The 21,008-nt window shown below is 49.1% G+C and overlaps 1 protein-coding gene across 2 annotated transcripts in view; it reads right to left on the reverse strand.

Moving 5' to 3' along the window:
- The window catches only part of XKR6 (XK related 6), a 177,452-nt gene extending 158,098 nt beyond the window's left edge, over window positions 1-19,354 (reverse strand). The window contains exon 1 of one of the 2 annotated variants that reach the window (XM_038131304.1): window positions 18,569-19,354. In XM_038131304.1, the coding sequence (XP_037987232.1) occupies window positions 18,569-19,296 (728 nt within the window). In that variant the 5' untranslated portion in view covers window positions 19,297-19,354. The remainder of the gene's footprint in view (window positions 1-18,568) is intronic. The other variant, XM_038131303.1, reaches the window with a different exon arrangement.
- Window positions 19,355-21,008: the final 1,654 nt, after the last annotated feature.

A 21,008-nucleotide genomic window follows, 5' to 3' on the forward strand; every position in this document is an offset into this window, starting at 1 on the left:
TTTTAAGGCTCCTTCCAATCCAAACCATCCCAGGATTCTATGGTTCAAAAATATCCTTCTCACCAAAACACCCTTTGACTGGAGAGTAAATAACACATTCACACTAAAAATTCTGACAGCACAAGAGTATTTTCTCTATACATATTCCCAAAGTCCAATACACATAAAACATAATTACTCAATAAAAATATCACTGATGTGATCAAAGCAGGCCTCCACTGTCAACACTGACACCACACTGACAATCACTTCTCATTTCATCAAGGAGAGAAAGCTGTCACTCAGCCATCGCCTTCGTGACTTCTTCCTTCCATGTTCTGCTCTCACCACTGAACATGGACCAGAGCTGCTTTTAAAACTGACTTTGGAATATTCAGTACCTTGCTTCACTAAAAAATAAAGCGTCCATAATAAATCTATGGAAAGGTTTTTGTTGCACAGGTATTTTCTCTCTCTGCAAGGGGCAGAAACTCACCCCACTGGTTTCAGTTCCTCAGGATAACTTACTTTGTGTAAAGCTCATGTACACCCTATTCCACAGAGGAATCTATATGAAAACAAACCAAACTTCCCCCAAAAAGCCCCAAATAAAACAACTCTCATTGTCCCACTCTCAGTATTTGCAGGAAAACAGTTTCAAGCCCTCAGAATTCACAAAATCATCAATCAGAATGGTTTGGGTTGAAAGGGACCTCAAAAATCCTTCAGATCCAACCCCCTGCCATAAAGCAGGGAACCTCCCACTAGAAGATCCACACGTGGGAATCTTCCTAATGAAAAGAGCAAGGAGACACCAAGCAAAGCAAAAATTAAATAAAATAATAAAGAAAGAAAATTTTGCCAAGCTCCATAACCCCTCAAAGGACTAAAGCATTCATCGTGGGTTATTAAACACACACCACCTCCTGCTCAGAAACTTTTAAAGCCACAAATGCCAGATGATGGCAGGAGCACCTGGAGGAAAATCAGGACGTACCTGCCCAGATCCAACCCCTTTTCCTGGGCCAGCTGTGCTCTTTTCTGCTCACCATCAGAAAGAAGATAATGAGCTGCACAGTGCTTTGGCCTGAGATCTCTGAAGGTACTTTCCTATACTGCCAGAAAGGCTCTTTCAAGCATTGTGAACTGCTTTCAGTAACTGATAAAGCTAAAAAAAAAGGTATTTTACACTTAAATCAGAACTACTTTAAAAACACCAAACATTGCTGCTGCTCTGCGGTTCCTTCCTTTAATTCCAGCAGTTATTACAGATCACAGGGAGCTGTGCACAAAAGCTGGTTATCCCTGTCACCCTGGGCCCTGAACCATTCAGGACATGCAGTTACTTCTTAAATTCACCAAAGGCACGGTGGAACAAGTGCAGGACACCCCAGGAAGGGCCCCCATCAAAGGCAGAGCAGAGCCAGGTCGGGAAGGACAGCAGAGCAGACAGCCTCATTTAGATAATCCCACTGGTTTGACCCAAAGAGACACAACTTTATCAGGTAACAGAACTCCTGTGGGGGGGAAAAAGAGTGTGAGATCATAAACTGACAAAAGCTGACTTTGCTGACTGAATCCAGAGGTTTCAGATGTATCTGACACTTCACTGCTGTGGCTGAACGGGAAAGTGCATAGAGGAAAATAATGGCTATGCCACAGAACTGGGTAAACAGCCTCATTTAAAGCAGGAATTCCTTTTCCTAATTCTATTCCTGTGATTAGGAAGAGTAATAGATACCCTTAATTTCACTGTTATCATGAGAATCACGGGCAAAAGGATGTGGGAGCAAATTTTATGTCTGGGATGGTGAATTTTCATGGTCATTCCCCGCTCCTGTGAGGAGGCTTTTCTGAAATCCAGTAACACCACTTTCAGTAAAACCAGCCTTGGTTTGTCAGGCCTTTAAGTTGCATTTCTATCATGAATCCTGTCTTTTACTAAAAAGCCAAAGATACTCAAGCTACATAAACCTGAAATTTTCTGAAGTAACCCCAGCAGATGATGCTTGAAGGGCAGGGAGAGCCAGCCTTGGACAGCTATCCCATTTCTTAGGTGATCCAAAAAATTAACATGGATCAAAGGAAACTCTGAAGCCTGAACTACCTGACAGGAGACTGTGGACAGGTGGGGGTCAGTCTCTTCTCCCACATAAAAAGTTACAGGATGAGAGCAAATGGCCTCAAGTTGTGCCAGAGGAGGTTTAGACTGGAAATGAGGAACTATTTCTTCACCAAAAGGGTGCTCAAGCTTCGGAAGGGGCTGCCCGGGACAGCAGGAGTCACCATCCCTGGTGCTACTTAAAAGCTGTGTGGATGTGGCATTTGGGGACATGGGTCAGTGGTGGCCCTGGCAGTGCTGGAGGAACTGTTGGACTCTATGATCTTAGAGAGCTTTTCCAAGCTTAGCGATTCTCTGATGCTGTGGTTAATAAAATGTTGCAGTTCCTGGGTTTCTGCCACTCAGTTCCATAAATGCAGTGAGCAGCCCAGCCCTGGAGACACTCAGTTTAAAAGCAGCAATGACCACAGCAACTCAAGGCACTGATTGCACAAAACCCCTGTGTTTGGGGGGAAAAAAAAAAGTCCAAATAAAACACTTCAACCAACTTCAACAATACTGAAGAAAAAACTTCCTTCCAAGTTGGGGAAGGGGCTGGAGCACTAGTCAGATGAGGAATGGCTGAGGGAGCTGGGAAGGGGCTCAGCCTGGAGAAAAGGAGGCTCAGGGGGGACCTTGTGGCTCTGCACAACTCCCTGACAGGAGGGGACAGCCAGGGGGGTCAGGCTCTGCTCCCAGGGAACAGAGGCAGGAAAAGAGGAAATGGCCTCAAGTTACACCAGGGAAGGTTCAGGCTGGACATCAGGAAGAATTTCTTCCCTGAAGGGATAATCAGGCATTGGAAGGGGCTGCCCAGGGAAGTGGTGGATTCCAAGGTGTCCAAGGAATGACAGGATGTGGCACTCAGTGACAGGGTGGGGATCAGTCACAGGTTGGAACTCGATGGTCTTGGAGGTCTTTTCCAACTTTAATGATTCTGTAATTCAATAATTCTGTGAAAAGTTGAACACACTCCCACAGAAGGAAAAGGGTAAAGAACAGAAAACAGATGAGGGGCAATGCCAAGGGAGGAGGACAGGACACACCTCATCTCAGAGCTCTTGACAGGTGTCAGAGAGTCCCACCTGCCTCACAGGCAAGAACACAAACTTGCCCTTAGAGTTAGCACAGATTTCATGTACTACTGAAAGGCTTCCTCTTGGAAAAAGAACTGGAAGAGAAGTGAGCATATTAAAGGAGTCTGATCAGTAAAAATGTCCAGTTTTATGATGGTGAAAATTGTTCCTAAGAAAACATACTCCTATTCTGAGTGACTAACAGATGTTTACATGGAGGATTTAGGACAGGAAGAATACAAATGCACTGATAATGGCAGCCTAATGAAACTCAGTCCTCAGTTAATTCACACAACTAATTAATCCTATATCCAGTGGAAAGTGGCAGCAAGGCAAAGACCATTTTGCTGACCAAAAGGAGCAGTGCTAGGCAGAATATTCACTCTAAATATCATGGAATCATAGAATGGTTTGGGTTGGAAGGGAACTTAAAGATCATAAATATGTGCATTTTCATTCTTAGTTAGGGCTGTGGTCTTTTATGAGCCTTACAGCATCAAACAAGGAATGACCCAGCACCAGATCCCAACCAGTCACAATTCCCAGCCTGGCTCCTCCAGCAGTCAGGATTCTTAAACAGCTTTCTGCTCCAGTGAGACCTCCATTCCATGTGGGAATTGGCTCTAAACAATAATTTTTCAATTGGTATATCCTCACTGATCAATTCTTACTTAAAATTCCTCAGCAGAATTATTCCAAAATAAATATTCTAAATTAAAAGCATTATTTCCTCACCATTCCTCCCAAAAACCAGTTTCAGGACGGCAAAAGCAATTCATTCAAAGTAAATGGAGGAGGTGTGAACCACCCAGTGCCTCAGACACCTTTGTCAGGAGTGCTGCTTCACAAATAAATCCCCTAATCCCCTGAAAAAAGGGGGAAATAATCCGGTCCCAGGCAAAGAAGTTGGCAAAGCCACCAGAAATGCAACTTAACCCCTGAATTCAAACTCCCCGCTGCAGTTACGCAGCTCCCGACAATTGCAGGAAATCTGAAAAATTGTCTTTTTTTTTTCCTCTCAGAGAACACACTTAAATATCAACAAGAAAAATAAAAGAGTTAGAAATAATTTGCCCTCACTGACAAAAAATTGGTCATTTCCCAGGAACGTCAAAGAGCCGTTTCCCAGTGAAAGGAGCAGCAGGGAATTACAGGGAGATCTGTGTGTTCAAACAGAAAATTCAGTGGTTCATTGCAAGCAGACCTTGATCACAACCAAAAAAAAAATAATGAGAGCCTTTAACGAAGCTCTAATTGTGCAATAAGCCATACCAGGGAGAAAAGAAACAACAAAACCCCAAATGTTTTGATAAATGGGATTATGAAACTCCAGAGCAGTAAAACAAAGACGGAGAACACAAATGGTAATAAAGCATCATTAAAGGTGCTGTTTTGAAGCACAGGTAAATGTCAGGTTATCCAGGAAGAGTTTTAGTACTCAAAAGCAATGTTTAATCTGATTTTTTGCTCTCCTGAATTTCTGAATGGAAGATATTCCCCTTACTGAGGGATAATTTTAACTTTCCTATGAGGATATGTGGATTTTTTCAGCCCCTTCTGAGACATGGGACACTATGAGAAAGGACCAAGCACGAAGACCAACCCTACAAGGGTCATTTGTCCCTTTTGTTCACTGCCTGACAAACAGATTTCAAACTGGGCTGTGCATCTCCATCGGAGGAGCCACACCAATCTCAGAGCTAGCTGAGGAAACGCTGCAGAATGTCCGAATTAAGGGATGCCAAGATTTTCCCACAATAAAACCGGGGCAAATCAACCATAATTTTTTGCAAAATTATAAATGACACCTGAAGTCCTGGCTGGCTTCACCTACTGAGGGATGATTAAGCTGCAAATCTACAATTACTTCTAATCTTAAATAACTGATAGGATTTGAACTCCCAACATACAGTAGCTCAAATGTGATATTACTGGGAGCTTTTTGAAGCCAATCAATAACTATTAAAGCTGGATCCCATCAGCTACCACCAGGTATTAGCCACTTTCTCAATATTTCAAGGATTCAGTTATTCTTAGCTACAGTTAAAGTAGTAAAATGAAGTGGTCTCATACTGACACTGCGATAAATATGAGATTAAATATAGAACAAATTTATTACTCCCCGAAGTCCTACTGAGTGTCCTGATTTTTTTTCTTTTTTTTTCTGTATCCACAACAATCTGGTTTACTTTGATGTTTTATTATCCCAGATCTAAAGCTCACGATTGAAAAGCAAAGCCTGCGCTGGTTCAAAGAACCCAACCCCGGCCATGCCGGGGGAAGGGAACAAATTCCAAAGGGAAGGTGCGGATGGCGGAGCCGGCCCTGTGACAGCCGTCATGCCCCACTTAGAGCAAGTGGCACTCACAGGCGAGTGATTTGTGACACTGAGCGTGTGTGACACGGCGCAGCACCCCTGGAGTGCCTTGGGCTGCCAGAGGATCGTGCCTGCAGGAGCCGACTTTTCCTAAAACCCCGCGCTTTGAAGAAAGCGGAATAATCAACCCATTTTTAACGCACTGGTTTGAAGGGCTCCGAGGAGTTTTAAAGAAAAGCAGTTAATTACTTGGCTTGCTTTAAAAATAAATTAACCCACAAATTAGAGTCGGGATGGGTCTGGGTGATGATGGGTGACTCCAGAAGTGTGCATTTTTGGCTCGCTGAATGTCCTGAGCTCCCAGGGATGATCCCAGTTTAACCCCAGTGGGTCTTCCCTGAGGAGCAAAGCACTCTGGAGAATTGTGGGAGCAACGAACCACATCCTCTTCCACCAACATCCGAGTGGGATGAGTCCACAGCGACACAAGTGTTTGGGTCTCTGCTAAATTCCCTGGAAGTGTCCAAGGCCAGGCTGGATGGGGCTTGGAGCAACCTGGGACAGTTGAAGGTGTCCCTGCCCATGGAGGGGACTGGAACTGGATGAGCTTTAAGGTCCCTGCCTGAAGGAACCCGTGGGTTTCGGGCTGTAAATCCCCCCGGCTAGCATAACACCCAGTGCAGAACATCTAAATACCTATACAGTGCATCACAACACCTGCCAACCCAAATCACTCTGTCATTCCATGATTTATGACATGTTCGGGCATTTCCCCGCTCTCTTCACCTGGGATTCATCCCTAAGCATAAATTCCAAAGTGGTCCCCTGAATACACCTCTCCCAAAGATGACAGTGACAATCTAATCTTATGAAGGGATCTAGCCTCCACTACCGGTGCACATACAGGAGTAATAAAATAAATTTAGTCCCAAACAGACAAATCTGATGGCCATGTCCAAAACCTAGAAGTGGACTTTGCTGGAGACTCTGACAGGCTGGATACACCTCCATCAGCTTAGAAAAACAAGCCCACACTCTCCTAAGAAAATAAAAACCTTAAGTAATGGGAACATTTTCCTTCTGATGTGTTGCATCCTTCTGGGCTCTTCCTTGTCTACTAGGCAGGGATACTGTTGCCTTGAAGGCTCAACCAGCACAGAATCATCCCTGGGACCTACAAGCCCTCACCTCAAGAAGCACCACTAGAACCATTCCCAGCTGGCATCCTGGAGGCAGCCACCCTCTCCCAAAAGCCAAGAATGCTTAATGTGACAGAAACAGCCACTCTGTGCCAGACCATCTCAGGGCCAGAGGCCAAATCCTGCCACTACCAAGAGGAGATGTGGCCACTGATGATGAGTTCCTAGCAAGTGAGATGAAGAGGGCTCTATCCTTCATCAGTGCACATAGTTGGATTTTGAGATGGAACCACAAAATGGGAAAGGTGTCCTTGCCCATGGCAAAGGGCTGGAATGAGATGATCTTTAAGGTCCCTTCCAGCCCAAACCATTCTGAGATTCACTGAAGGGCTCTGGTATCATCCCAGAGCGAGCTGCATCGCACTTGGGGCTGGAGCCTTTCCTGGCGTCAGTGGCACGCTGCATTTACGTCAGCATGTGACAAGGGGCCCGGAGTGACAAGGACTAAGGTAAGATTAAGCATTCAGGAGCAAAGCATGTCCTTCACTAAAACAAGGGCGCCGAAGCCTTATCGCGCTGCCTTTCGGCACAGCCACGTGCCCAGGCACAGCCTCAACCTCCAGCTCCGGCCCCGGCTCGGATGCACATGACTTGGCAAGGCACTGCTGCAGCTTCTTTCTCCCAAGGAAATCATTCCTTCCCCAGCCCAGCCGGGACAAACGCTGGGAAATAAAGCCCCGAGACAAGTTCCTGCTGCATCGCCGACGTGTCAGCGTGACAGACTCCGTGTGGTGTCTTCACACCCCAACGTGAGCGTCTTCCCTGCATTTGTGAGTCTTCCACGAGGGAGGAACTGATGGATTTCTGCAGCTGGTGGTGCTCAGAGAGCCGTCGGTGCACACTGTTCCAATTTATTTCCATTTCTAATTAATATTCATAAACGAGCCACAATACTGCGCCTTCCATCAGCCGTCACACACCACCCACGCTAGATGAAAGGACAACTACACGAGATAAGCAGTTTATTGGATCAAAAGTCCCTTTTAGACGAGGAGACAGCTACTGCAACAGCCTCCAACTGATAGCATCCCATCACATGGAGGGAGTATCAGCAAATCTCCCTCTTTAAACCCAAGATTCAGCACACGGAATGCACAACGCAATTATTATGTTAATTTAGCTGCATTTCGCTGCCTGCTTGAGGCTTGAGCTGGAGGGAGGAACTTAGGTTTGAAGAGCTGCCACTGAAAATGGCTACTTCAAAAAACTCAACTGACACCCAATTATACCATCAACTGTCAAGTTTAATCCCCTTTTGTCCCTGTTGTCAGCAGCGCTGCCTCACCTGGCTGATTTTGGGCAAGGACTCTGCCCTTCAGCTTTTGCCTTTACCAACATCTACATCTTGCTCCAACAGGATCCTGAAGGTGCTTTACGTGTCCTCCTCCCCAAACTCAGTTTAGGTGGCAGAAAACAAGGATCTCATCTGCTTGCACAGAATATAGCCTGGGAATAACAGCTGTTATTGTCCACTACCCCTGCACAGACAAGAAATTAATCAGAAATACACCTGACATTCACATCAAGCCCATGCAGGATGACAGAAAACACTGAGACATCACATTCCTCCCTCTCCTCTGATGGGAAACAAGTGTTTCCCAGCTTTAAACTGAAAGACAGTATGGTTAGATTGGATCTTAGGAAAAAAGGCTTCCCTGTGAGGGTGGTGAGGTCCTGGCACAGGTTGCCCAGAGAAGCTGTGGCTGCCCCTGCATCCCGGGAAGTGTCCAAGGCCAGGCCAGGAGGGGCTTGGAGCACCCTGGGATAGAGGAAGGTGTCCCTGCCCATGGAAAGGGGTTGGAACTGGAAGATCCTTAGAGTCCCTTTGAACCCAAACCATCCCAGAATTCCATGATTAAAAAGAGCAGAGGAAGGTGCATTGCCCACCACTCTCCAGAGCTGTTCTGCTCCTCATCCACGAGGGACCCAAACAGTCTGCCCAAGAAAAAGCATATTTACACCCATTGCCAGAGAGGGAAAGTATAAATATTTCCAAAGCTTTATGAAGGCTGGTACTTACAGTCATGCTTTGAAAGGGAAAGAATAAAGCAAAATATTCAATTAGAAAAAATTACTATAATTGCAGGTTCTATTTTATCCCTCCATTAAAGCAATAAAGTGCCTTGAAATATTGCTAAGCTGGGATACAGAGCTTAGTGCTACTTAACATATTAATATACATCCAGGGGGGTTAATTTAATTTAGATCTGCATGAGGGTCTTCTCTCCTCCCTGGCCCCCATGGTCTCCCCCTACACATCCAGCTGGATATCCATGCATGCTTCTCCTCCATTCCAAGGGATGGACATGCAATGCTGAGGCTGGACATAAACTCTGACATGTGCCACGCAAGTCTGGAGCCAGAGGATATCAAGCACATGCATGCACAGCTCCACACACACAGATTCCCAGCTTAAACCATGTTTGCCTGCCCCTCAAAGCTCTGATGTCTGAGTATTTGATTTTCTGTTGGACGAAAATGTCCAATTCCTGCTCTCTGAACATCAAACAAAATCCGCTTGGAAATGTAAAATCATCCCATTTTGCTCTAATAGCGCATAAATCCCATGGGAAGGGATTTGCTGTTGAAAGTGACTGAGCAAGGCACTGCTGAGGCTGAAGAAGGGGCTCTTCCTCCCAGCCTTGGCTCTCTCCATGCTTTCTCCACACTACGGTGCCACGAGCTACAGTTTTCCGAATATAACCTCGCTCTTCCCTGTGACAGAAGATAAGTGAATCTTATTTTAGGGAGCCCTTCATCCTTTTAATTAAACAAATTTATATCACTTCTCCGTATCTCACAGCCTCCATTATCTTTTGTGAACTCCTACAATTCTGTTGTAAAGATATATTGAAAAGCGCTAATTGAGATAATCTCTGGAATTCAAGAGTTGCTGTATTTTTAGCCATGTTTTAAAACTATTTTCCCTTTGTTTCTGGAATGCCTCCCATCCTTCCTCCCATGCCAGACTGTTTACATTATTTAAATGCCTTCTGCTTATACCACTCTTTACAATTTTTACTTCAACAACATCGGCCTCCGTTGCTCTTTTTTCCCTCGCTTAGACATAACTGGGATGAATTCCAATCCCAAACTCAAAACCACTCCTGGTGCTTTACTGCTGTCTTCTGTGTTTGGTAGATCAGGCAACGTATTTCTGCCATCCTGTCATCCAGGGCTGCCTGTGTGGGGGATCCAAGCATGAGGAGTTAAACTGATCTTTTTTTTTACAAGAGAAAATGGGAGAATGGTGATTTTCCCAGAGACTGAAACTCTTTAAACTCACAGGGATATGCGACATGTCCCTGCTTTAGGAGATGATCCTGAGCCACCCCATTGATAGGATGGGGGAGCTGATCTCTCCTGGACTTTTTTTGGACAGTTGTGATGTCCAGTGTCCATCACAGAAGCAAAATATTATCCTGCTCCCTGCCCCTACAGAAAACCCCACAGAACCCCATGAGCTGAGGGAGGTTCTGGCAGCTGGACATGATCCTCCTTCACTCAGGCTTGGGTTTTTCCCACAGGTTTAATTAGCAAAGTGATAAAGGCAGCTCCAGCTGCCCGAGCCTTTTGCATCACGGCTCCTGAGGAGTTTTTAATAAGAGTTCTGCCAAAATGGTGGGGGTTTTATGGGAAACTTCTCCCCCATCAAGCAGACTCGTGAAGGTAGAAAAGGTGATGTAGCTCAGTAGCTGACAGGAGTTTTCCAGCATGAGCTGAGACCTCTGCAGTGTCTATTTAAACCTGCTCAGAAAAGGCTTGGTTTTTTCCTAGTTTCCTTGGTTTTTTATTCACTGATCATCTACAGGGCACTGAGGCAGCATTTAGGAGAGATTCCTGTGTTTGTCCTATTTCCCACGGGGTTTTGGGAGAGGGAGAAGATGTCTATTCCTGTACAAAGGGGGTTACTTTGAGTGTATAAAAAAGATGAAGAGTGACTTTTACATGGACAGATAGTGATTGGACAAGTGGGAATTGTTTTAAACCAAAAGAGGAGAGATTCAGGTCAGATATGTGGAAGTAATTCTCTCCTGTGAGGGTGGGGAAACCCTGGCACAGGTTGCATCCCTGGAAGTGTCCAAGGCCAAGCTGGACAGGGCTTGGAGCAACCTGGGATGATGGAAGGTGTCCTTGCCCATGGCAGGGGGTGGAACAGGATGGTCTTTAAGGTCCCTTCCAGCACAAACCATTCTCTGACATGATTCTATTCCATGATAACACAGGGATTATTTCTTTGGGAATAAAAGCCAAAATCCTGCTGCAGGTAAACCAAATCAGAATGGAGCAGAGGAAGAGGAGGTCATGATAAAGGCTCTGGGCTTGAACAGAAGGTTTCAACAAAGCTGCCAATTCTGCAAAAATCTTCTGTGCAGCTGAAGTCACTTAAGGACAGACTGTGAATATTTCAGAGGTGAACCTGAGCTCTCACAGATTTCCAAAAAAAGGAGACGTGAGGAGCAGCACAGTCTTCGGGTCCCATTATAGTTTTGGGGACACATTTTAGATGGCCTTTTGCTCTGCTTTTTTTGTCTCTTGGCCAAGATTTGAATTTCTTCTTGGTTCAAGATATGGAAGTAAGGAATAAAACACCCATTTATACTGAAATTATGAAAGTCCATCAGTGAAATTTGTTCAGGGATGGACAAATAGCAACTCCTGAGACTCTTCCTCAGCACTGTGACCTCAGCTTCCTCTGCTACAGCATTTCCATATAACCAAACACAGGCTGAAACTGGAATACAGGGTAGTTGGAAATGTAAATCCCAAGTGGAGAGAGTGACAAAATATTAAAAAAAAAAAAATCCATCCATGGAGAGACGCAATGGGCTGCTTCTGGGACACAGCTAAATGCTCAGTCCCACAGTCCAGAAGATTTTGGGAGCATCTTTGACATTGCAGCCTAAAGGATATGGGATGTGCCTGCAAAGATCAAGCAATTCCACTCCTCAGGGTTCAAAATACAAGGTGTTCCCCCCTCCATCAGACTACTGCTAGGTTGGAGGATTTTCTAAAGATCCTCCTCCCCTGGGAAGTTCTTTCCCCATTTTCTTGGGATCCTGTTTGGAAAAGCATCTTGGTGCCCTAAAGCATCACGATAGGCTTGGCCATCATGCTGAATCCCAGCACATCAGAAGAAGGTGGGTCAATGAAGTGACAATACTTGGCACATGTTCTTTGCTTACGCCTTTAATTACAATTTAATTTTCTCTCTAGCAAAGCTTTACTCTGACTCACAATTCCTCCTGCCTAAAAGCTTCCAGGTGTTAAAACACTGCCTTGTACTACTGCTGATTTTCACTACAGTCAGGTGCTAAAAATCAAGTCAGGCTTCAAGGGAAATAAAATGAGTAGAGAGTGAAGTTGTGTGAGGGATCCAGACTTTTCCACAGGCTCACCTTCATTCCCCAAGGAAAATTACAAATTTGACGTCCCATTTCTGCTCCTTGCAGTCTCAAGGCAGAGCAAGCAGCTCTCCTCCAAAGAGATGCTTTATCACCATCAGTTCTTCCTCCATCCTTTTCATTAAAAGAAATGCTCCCTGAATAACCTACATTTGTTCAGAGAGGAGAACCACTGCAAGGAATAAAGCTGGCTCAGTGCAGCTGAAAGCAAAATGGAAGTGTCTGGAAAAGGTGGAAAATACAGAGCCTGGAATTTTAACACATAAAAAATGGTGAGCCATCTTTCCCTCCTTCCCTTGGCACCCTGCCTCCCCTCCACCAGGAAAGGCACTGTCAGGCTGCCACTGGCATTAGAGATAAAGCCATAGGGAGAGTGAGAAAAAAAACAAACAGCTGTTTTTCCTGGAGTTCAGCTTGAACAGCTGAAAAGGGATGTTGTGGTCAAGGACCACATGGGGGGAGCATTTAGGAAAGCAGCCTGCAACCCAACTTCAAAGCAGTTGGGTTCCCTTCCAGTTTTTGGACTCCTGCAGATGCTGTCCCCAAAATACCTTGCAACGGTGTCTTCACCTTGAAAGCCATGGAAATTTTATGCTGGTTCCAGTAAGAACTAAGTCAGGTCACCCAAGCAGTTCTGCTTCCCTTTCCTCCCCCCCAAAAACCAGGGCAGGGGGGTGATGAGCTGCTGTCACTGGCCAGCCACAGGACACCACGTAGCTCTTCCTCAACAGCATCCAAGAGCAAACCAAACTCCAGTTTCTCCTCCAAATCCCACTCCCCACCTGCCCAAGCCATGCTGTCTCTGCAGAAACACTGGGTTGCACGGCAAGGGGAGTTCCCAGCAGGTCAGGGCAGGATCTTATTTCTCCCAAGGAAAGGTTTGGAGAAATCTCTGCCCTCCCAAGGCTGGCCCAGCAGATCCGCTCCAACATCTGTGGTTGGACCCCCCCTAGTGGGAACCACTCAACAAGACACGGAGCATCACCACCACCTGCCACCCACGGAGACCCCACTCAAGGGATAAAGCCCTTTTTCCGTCGTTTTCATGACTATTATTACTATTTCCCCTCTCTCACAAGCTACATGCTCTGTAGATGTTGCTGGACCTGTACACCCACAGCCCAGCACTTCCTTATGGAGATCCTGCAGAAATGGGGGTGGAATGGGTAAGTTTTTTGAAAGGGAGAACAACCTCACTGGAAAAAAAAATATAAAAAGTTATACCCCAGACCTGATTTTGTAGGGAGAACATATTTATCATCTATCCCAGAATGTCTTCCCTCTGCCAACTTGTCAAAAACTGACAAAACTCCATACTATAAAAGCAAGCTGTTAAAACTTGGCTAAAAGGAAAAACTCAGCTGCCAGACAAGCTAACCAGAAAAAGCTGAAAAAAAATATTCCAATGTGCCAAGGAAGGCAGCAGATTTACAGAAAGGCTCTACAGAGCTGAACATCCCAAACCAAGACAAGGAGGCAGCATTGGGTTAGCAGCTTCTGGTTCATCTGCTGTTTGACAAGCAGATGGCTTCCACTTTGAGTGATTTGGGCAGACAACTTCAGAGTTGTAGCTGCCTGTATTTCTAAACTATCCAAAATAATGTGTCTCCAACTCACAAAGTTCATCCCAGACAAAGTATTTTAGGAGAGCCTGAACCCACTCAACACAAAGTCATTAAATGCCACATATTCAATTTAAACCCATTGATTCATCCTTCCACCTCCAAAGATGAACAGCTCACAGATTTGGTCTTTCCACTAATAAAAAAGATGCCAACTCTCTGCCTAAATGTTAGGAATTTCTCACCATGTACATACACAAGACAATTTTTAATGTCACAACAGTGACAAGGGTTGTTGTGGTTTGCTGGGGTTTCTTGTACAGAATGTTTTTCTCCTAGATCTGTATTCAAATCTGTTTTAATAACAAACCCCATAAATAGAGCACATTCATGTCCCAAAACTCACCATCACTGACAGTTTCACAGACACAGAGATTTCCAGCTGGTCAGCATTCATTTTAGCTCAGCTCCACATCCCGTTAATCCAATGGAATCCAATAATGTTTGCTTTAATAGCACGGCACAACGCAAGGGACTTTCCACTCTAAACCCCCTATTCCACAGCAGCATCCATGACCCAGTAACCCACTTCCAGCAGAGGTTAAGGAGAGGTACACCAGACAGGGAAGTTCACTCCTGTCATTTATACAACCTGTGCAACTACTCAAGATACCAAAACTTCCACTTCTTCTGTATTTACACAGCTGGACAGCTCCAGCAAAAGCAACAGCCCTGTCTTCACCCTGTTTCCAGCAAAACCACAGCATCCCTCCTCAAGGAACAGCCCTTGGCAGCTTGCACTGCAGCACCTCTATAACGAGCGTAACGTGAATTGTTCAAGTCCTCAAGACAATCTAAGATTTGAGAGGAAAGGTGAATATTGTAGGTTTATGAAGGTAAAAACCCTAAGAGCTGAGCTTTATTGGTGGGAATGGCATTGGACATCAGACTACTGGCATCCATTTGAGATCAGACTACTTCCAGCAAGAATTCAAAATATATGTATCTACACACAGACACACACACATATGTTTTTACTATTTTTCCAACAGCCACTACAGACAGACAGTATTAACACATCCTTCAGATCCCAGCTGAACTAAAAAAATCACAAAAACCCCAGGAATATCACTAAGTACCCCCTCAGCACTCGCACTGCCCCCTCAACCCTTCTGCCTGGTCACGATCCACCCTCTGAATACAACACAAACAGGCAAAGCCCCCATCCGGACTGCTCCAAAACAAGCTCCTTCTCCCACAATCCTGACAAAATGAAGAGACAGCCTTGCTAAAATAAGATCCCGATGTATATTTATATTTCTGCCATAAAATGCTATTTATTCACCATCTTATTGGCGAGTCTTCCCAGTATTTACGAGAAGAAGCCGCCACAGGAATTGTGTCATCCCTCAAAATCCAAACGCAGATTTACCTAACGTATTCAGGATGAGAATTCCTGTACTACTCCAACCTGCCCCCCTCCAATTCTCCACGGTTTCGCTCCCAGCTGCTGAGCAACACCCACGACATCCCCTACGTAAGGTACGATCCCAATTACGCTCCATGCAGCGGCAGCGCGGATCCGTGATCCCACGGGAAAGCAGGCTCGGAGCATTACGCACTGAACTTACGCTGCCCTAGGTTTTCCTCCTCCATCCCCACGTCTAAACTTCTCCCCAGCACGCAGCGATTGCGCTGCAGGCAAAGGCGGCCAAACCAGTGTGCTCCAGTATTAGTCCCATCACCGCGTCTGAGATTAATTTTAATGGCGTTGGCAATAGCTGTAGTGGGAATGCAAAAAGACACCCTCGTGGAGGCTGCTCCACAGATCCCAGGAAGTTAATTCTGGCTCTGGTCAGATATTGGGAGTCAGCTCCACGCTGTCCAGTGTGCCTTAAAGAGTGGGAGCTGGGTGCTGGTGGGATTAGAGATCAACAGGAGAGAAAGCTCCCTGATTTCACCTAACATGATCCGGGCTGCAGCATTCCTTATCAGTCCCCTTTGGCATTCCCAGCCCTGCACAATCTCAGAAGCAAATGTTTTTCCTCTGCATTAGCATAGCAGGGAAAAGTCTGGGCAACTTGAGCTTTGTTTCCTCCTATTACCTAAAAATCAGCTCCCTACATGCATCCCCTCTGTCCCTGCCGGCATCACTTCGGCATCCCCCTCCCCACACGCTCACTTGAGCGTGCCATGGCAAGGGGTGTTTGTGCACAGCTACAACATAATCATTTCTTCAGCCTGACTCCAAGAAAGGAAAAAATCCAACTTGCCAGAGGAGCATCTGCATTGAGAACTGCTTTTGCTGATGGGATCAGCACTTGGGAGTACCAGGGGAAGCAGCAGAAAGGGTCGCGGACCAATTCATCATCCTCGCACGCACCACCCGCAGACATCCCCCTCCCGCCACCCCCCACCCCAAATCCCGGCTGTAAAAAACCCATAAAAATAGAATAAACCCCCAAGCAGAAGTTGAGAACAAATGTGCTTTGAACGCTGCACAAATGACATTGAAGATGCAGAAGAAATATGTATTTGCTGTTGCACTGCATGATTGCATGGGCTTATTTCCTACGTACACATCTCACGCACCCTTCCCACACAGATCCCCTCCCCTCCACCCCCGCGGCTTCTTCAAAAAAAATTTGGGAAAATAAAAATCTTTGATCCCTAAGGATTATTTTAAAAGCTACAAACACCAAGCGACCCCCATCTGGAGCCTCTTCCCTACAGCCTGACCCATCCATGGTGTGGAGGGGGGGCAGCCACCACCCTGTGACACAAGCCAGAGCTGTCCCTCTACCCCCACTCCAAATCTCACACCCCTTCCACGTTACCAACCCGCGCCCCAGCTCAGAGGCTGCTGGGCCATGCCGGGTTTTTACAGCTGTCCTTACACCACCTCTTTCGGTAAGCCCGACATCTCTGTGGCAGTGTTTGCATCCACAGGCTTTCATCCTGGAGAATCCCTCCCTGCCTCCTCCCACCTCTCTTTTTGGGGAGGATAACGTAATTTCCAGCTCGCACTGGAGGATGTTTTTTTATTCCTGCCGAGCCCGAGGTTACTTCCCAGATTCGTCCTCTGGCCAGTGTCTCCTCCACCCCAGGACCTCTCCATCCGGCAGGGAAGAGTTCCTTATCCCTGACCTTCAGGCTCGCACCGACAGCCCCACCGCCGCCGTCCCCACCGAGGAGGCTTCTCCTTTCTCCAAAGCCACAGCCGAGGCATCATGCTGCGTTTTTCCACTCCCACCGCCCGCTCCTTCGGTTCAAGGGGAGTCAGCGAGCCAGCAGCTCCCACTCCCACTCCACTGGCTGGGGAGAGGCTCTCGGGGATGGATGAGACCCTCACCCCTCATCCCTACGGGATTTGTGCCAGGAGAACATCAACCCTCTGGAACCAGCACATCCCAGTGCTTGGCAGCCACGGGTCCATCCCCCCGCAGACCCTCTCTGGAGCAGCCCCTGCATTCCATGGGGTCTTTTCCTGGCTGTCCCCTGGCTCCGGGGTGGGGTGATGGGGTGAGAACCCTCCAGGGCCACAGGACCTCCCTCTGCAGCGCTGCCACTGCCAGGGTCACCCCCAGCCCCGGGCCTGTCCTGGAGGGAAGAGCAGCTCCATGACCCACCTCCCAGTCCTGCCCCATGTCTGTGGAGCACCATCTCATTCCCACAGAGCTAGAATCCCTTCCATCCCACACCATGGGGGCATAGAACTGTGTCCCCTCCAAGCTGTAAGGTGACAGCAGCCCTATTCCCCTCTTCTCAGCCCCACATGCTGCATCTCTGCTCCCTTTGGGGCTCTTCCCAGTGAAGAAGGGGTCACCCCAAATCTCCACGTGGGGAGCACTATCTCATGTCCTGCTTGTACCAATCAATGCCACTCCTCCCATCTCAGCCCCACAGACATATTTTGGGGGAACTTCTCTTGCCCTCAAATGTTTTCTCAGCACAAGGGGGACCTTGACACCTCCTCCACCGTGGGGAGCAAGGGTCCACCTCAGACAATGAGGTGACAATGACCCCCATGTCCCCCACCTCAGTCCCCCAGGCTCATTTTGTAGGAATCACTCCTCCCTTTGGAGTCTTTGGGTCCCTGCTCACTCAAAGTTGGAGTAACCCCCAAATCTCCCCTCCTTCTCCACATAGGGAGCACTGCACTGACCACCACCACCTCCGACCACGAGGTGACACCGAGCCACGTCCATCTCACACCACAAGCTGACAACAACCCTCATCTGCCCTACCTCAGCCAGGGACAGCGATCTACCTCAAGCCATGACATGACACTGCCACACGTCTGCCTCAAACCATGAGGTAACAGCAATGGCCATCTGGTCCACCTCAGGTAGGGGACAGTGACCCACCTCAGCCTATCGAGGTGACACTGACCCACATCTTCCCCACCTTGTCTAGGGGACACTGACCCACATCAAACCAGGAGGTGACACTGATCCACCTCAAACCAGGAGGTGACACTGACCCATGCCCAGCTTGGACCATGAGGTGACACTGACCCACGTCCACCTTGGACCACGAGCTGAGAGCTCCCCACCTCATCCAGGGGACAGTGACCCATTTTAAACCAGAGGGTGACACTGACCCATGCCCATCTTGGACCACGAGCTGACAGTCACCCACATCCACCTCAAACCAGGTGCTGACAACCACCGACAGCAGCCCCTCCTCGGCCAGCGCACATTGACCCACGTCCACCTTGGACCACGAGGTGACACTGTCCCCGTCCATCTCAAACCAGGAGGTGACAGTGCCCCACATCCACCTCGGAGCAGGGGCCGCCGCTGCCGCACGTCCCCCTCGCACCGGGCGCTCGCAGTCCCCGCTCCCGCCCCTCCGCGCCCGCCGTCCCCGACCCAGCGCGCCGCCCGCCCCGCCGGGGGCACGGCGGAGTCCCCGGCCGCCCCTTACCTCCAGACCTGCCCCATCTGCAGCAGGTGGATGACGGACTGCCAGACCCAGACGGAGATCCTGCAGAGGCGCTGCGCCCCGGGGGTGGCGGTGCCGCCGGCTCCTCCTACCCCGCCGGCGGGTCCCCCACGCCGGCCCGCGGTCCCCCCCATCATGGGCGGCCCGCGGCTGCTGAGCCCCTGCACGGCGCCCAGCCCGCCGCCCGTGTAGTCCTGCACGAACCAGCGGAAGCTCAGGATCTGCACCAGCACCGAGGGCAGCAGCACGAAGGCCAGGGTGAGGCCGCACCACAAGTAGTCCCGCCGGCCGTAGTGGTGCAGCGCCAGCCACAGGTCCGTGCCCACATCCCCCAGCAGCACCAGCAGCGCCAGCACGATCCACAGGCAGTCCAGCCACGGCCGCTCGGCCGCCTCGCCGCCCTCCGGCGGCCCTTCGGCGGCGGCGGCGGGGGGGCGCGGGGCCAGCGGCTCGGCGGCGGCGGTGGCGGCGGCCCGCCCGAAGAGGTTCCGCAGGCAGGCGCTCCGGCAGCCCCAGTAGCAAGACGACGTGTTGCAGCAGTGGCAGATGTGCAAGGAGCTGCTTGCGCCCGGCTCCTCCGCCACCTCGGCCGCCGCTGCCCCGACGCCGCCGCCCGTGGCCGCCGCCGCCTCGTCCAGGTTGTGCAGCTGGGCGAAGCCGCTGCCGCCGCCGCCGCCGCCGCCGCCGCCGCCATCCGACTTGGCCGCCATCTTGCTGCCGCCGCCGCCGCGTCCCCGGCCCGTTCGCCGGGCGCTCGCTCGCTCTGCCCCCCCCGTGCCCGCTCCCCCCGCCCGCCGCTTCCGGGGGCGGCGCTTCCGCGGCGCGCGGGACGGGCCGGGGCCGCCTGGCGGCGACAGCGACCGGCGGCGGGGCCGGCGCGGACGGCAGCGAGCGGCGCCCTCCGCACCCCGTGCCGCGGGTACGGACAGCGTCCGCCGCAGCCAGAGGCTCCCTGCCCCGTCCCACCTGGCCCGGGGAACTCACGGGGATGAGGCCTGGGGAAGGGGAGGCTGAGGGGGGACCTCACCGCGATCTGCGACTCGCTCGTGAGGGGAGAGGAGGAGCAGGCGCCGGGCTCTGCTCGGTGCTGACCCGGGATAGGAGCCGAGGGAATGGGCTGGAGTTGTGTCAGGGGAGGATTAGGTTGGATACTGGGAAAAGGTTCTAATCCCAGAGGCTGACTGGGCGCTGGAACAGCTCCTCGGGGAATGGTCACAGCACCAAACCTGACAGAGCTCAAGGAGCACTTGGACAGCGCTCTCAGGCACAGGGTGGGATTGTTGGGGATGCTCCTGTGTGGGGCCAGGGGTTGGACTGGATTATCCTTGTGGGTTCCTTCCAGGTCAGCTTATTCTGTGATTCTCTGGACAACCTCTGCCCTCACAGGTCTCAATACCCTCACACTGAAGAATTTCTTCCTAAAATCCCATCTAGCCTTGCCCTTTTTCAACTTAAAACCATTCCCCCTTGTCCTGTCACTCCATGCCCTTGTCCAATGTCCCTCTCCAGCTTTCTTGGAGCTCCCTTGTAGAATTAGGTTGGAAAAGACCTATGACATCACCAAATCCAACTGTTAACCCATGGACATGATCATACCTAAATTGTATCTCCAAATTCTACATGTGCACGTTTTGAAAACCTCCAGGGATGAGGGTTCCACCATCAGGTTGCCTTGGGCAGCCTGTTCCATTGCGTGACCACTCTTTCCATGAAGAATTTTTTTCCAAATATCCGATCTAAACCTCCCCTGATACAACTTGAGATCACTTCACAGAATCACGGAATGACAAAATCATTTAGGTTGGAAAACACGTCTGAAATCATTGAGTCCAACCTCTGACCAAACACCACATTGCTAACCACAGCAGAGAACTGAGTGCCACGTCCAGTCATTTGTTGAACAGCTCCAGGACAGTGACTCTACAGCCTCAATGGGCAGCCAGTTCCAATGTCTTATCACCCTTTCTGTGAAAAAATTCCTCCTAATGTCCATCCTGAACCTCATCTCCAGCCATGTAAGACCTAGGCTCTAAGATCTCCCCAGAGTTCTTCAGGCTGAACAACCTCACTTCTCTCAGCCTTTCCTCATATGTGTTCCATTTCTTTAGTCACCTTGAAATCACAAACTCTACACTGCATCATAGAATAGCCTGATTTGAAGTGGGCACACAAGTCCAACCCCTGATCTTGCACAGGACACCCCAGCTATCCCATCCTGTGCCTGAGAGCATTGTCCAAACACTCATGGAGCTCTGGCAGTCTTGGGCCGTGTCCATTCCCTGGGGAGCTGTTCAGTGCCCTACCACCCTGTGGGGAAGAACCTTTTCCTGATACCCAACCTGAGTCTTCCTGACACAGCTCCAGCCATTCCCCGAGTCCTGTCTCTGTCACTGGGAGCAGAGATTGGAGCTGCCCCTCGGAG

Source organism: Motacilla alba, chromosome 3 (genome assembly GCF_015832195.1).
Source record: "Motacilla alba alba isolate MOTALB_02 chromosome 3, Motacilla_alba_V1.0_pri, whole genome shotgun sequence".
In the NCBI taxonomy this organism is placed as follows: domain Eukaryota; kingdom Metazoa; phylum Chordata; class Aves; order Passeriformes; family Motacillidae; genus Motacilla; species Motacilla alba.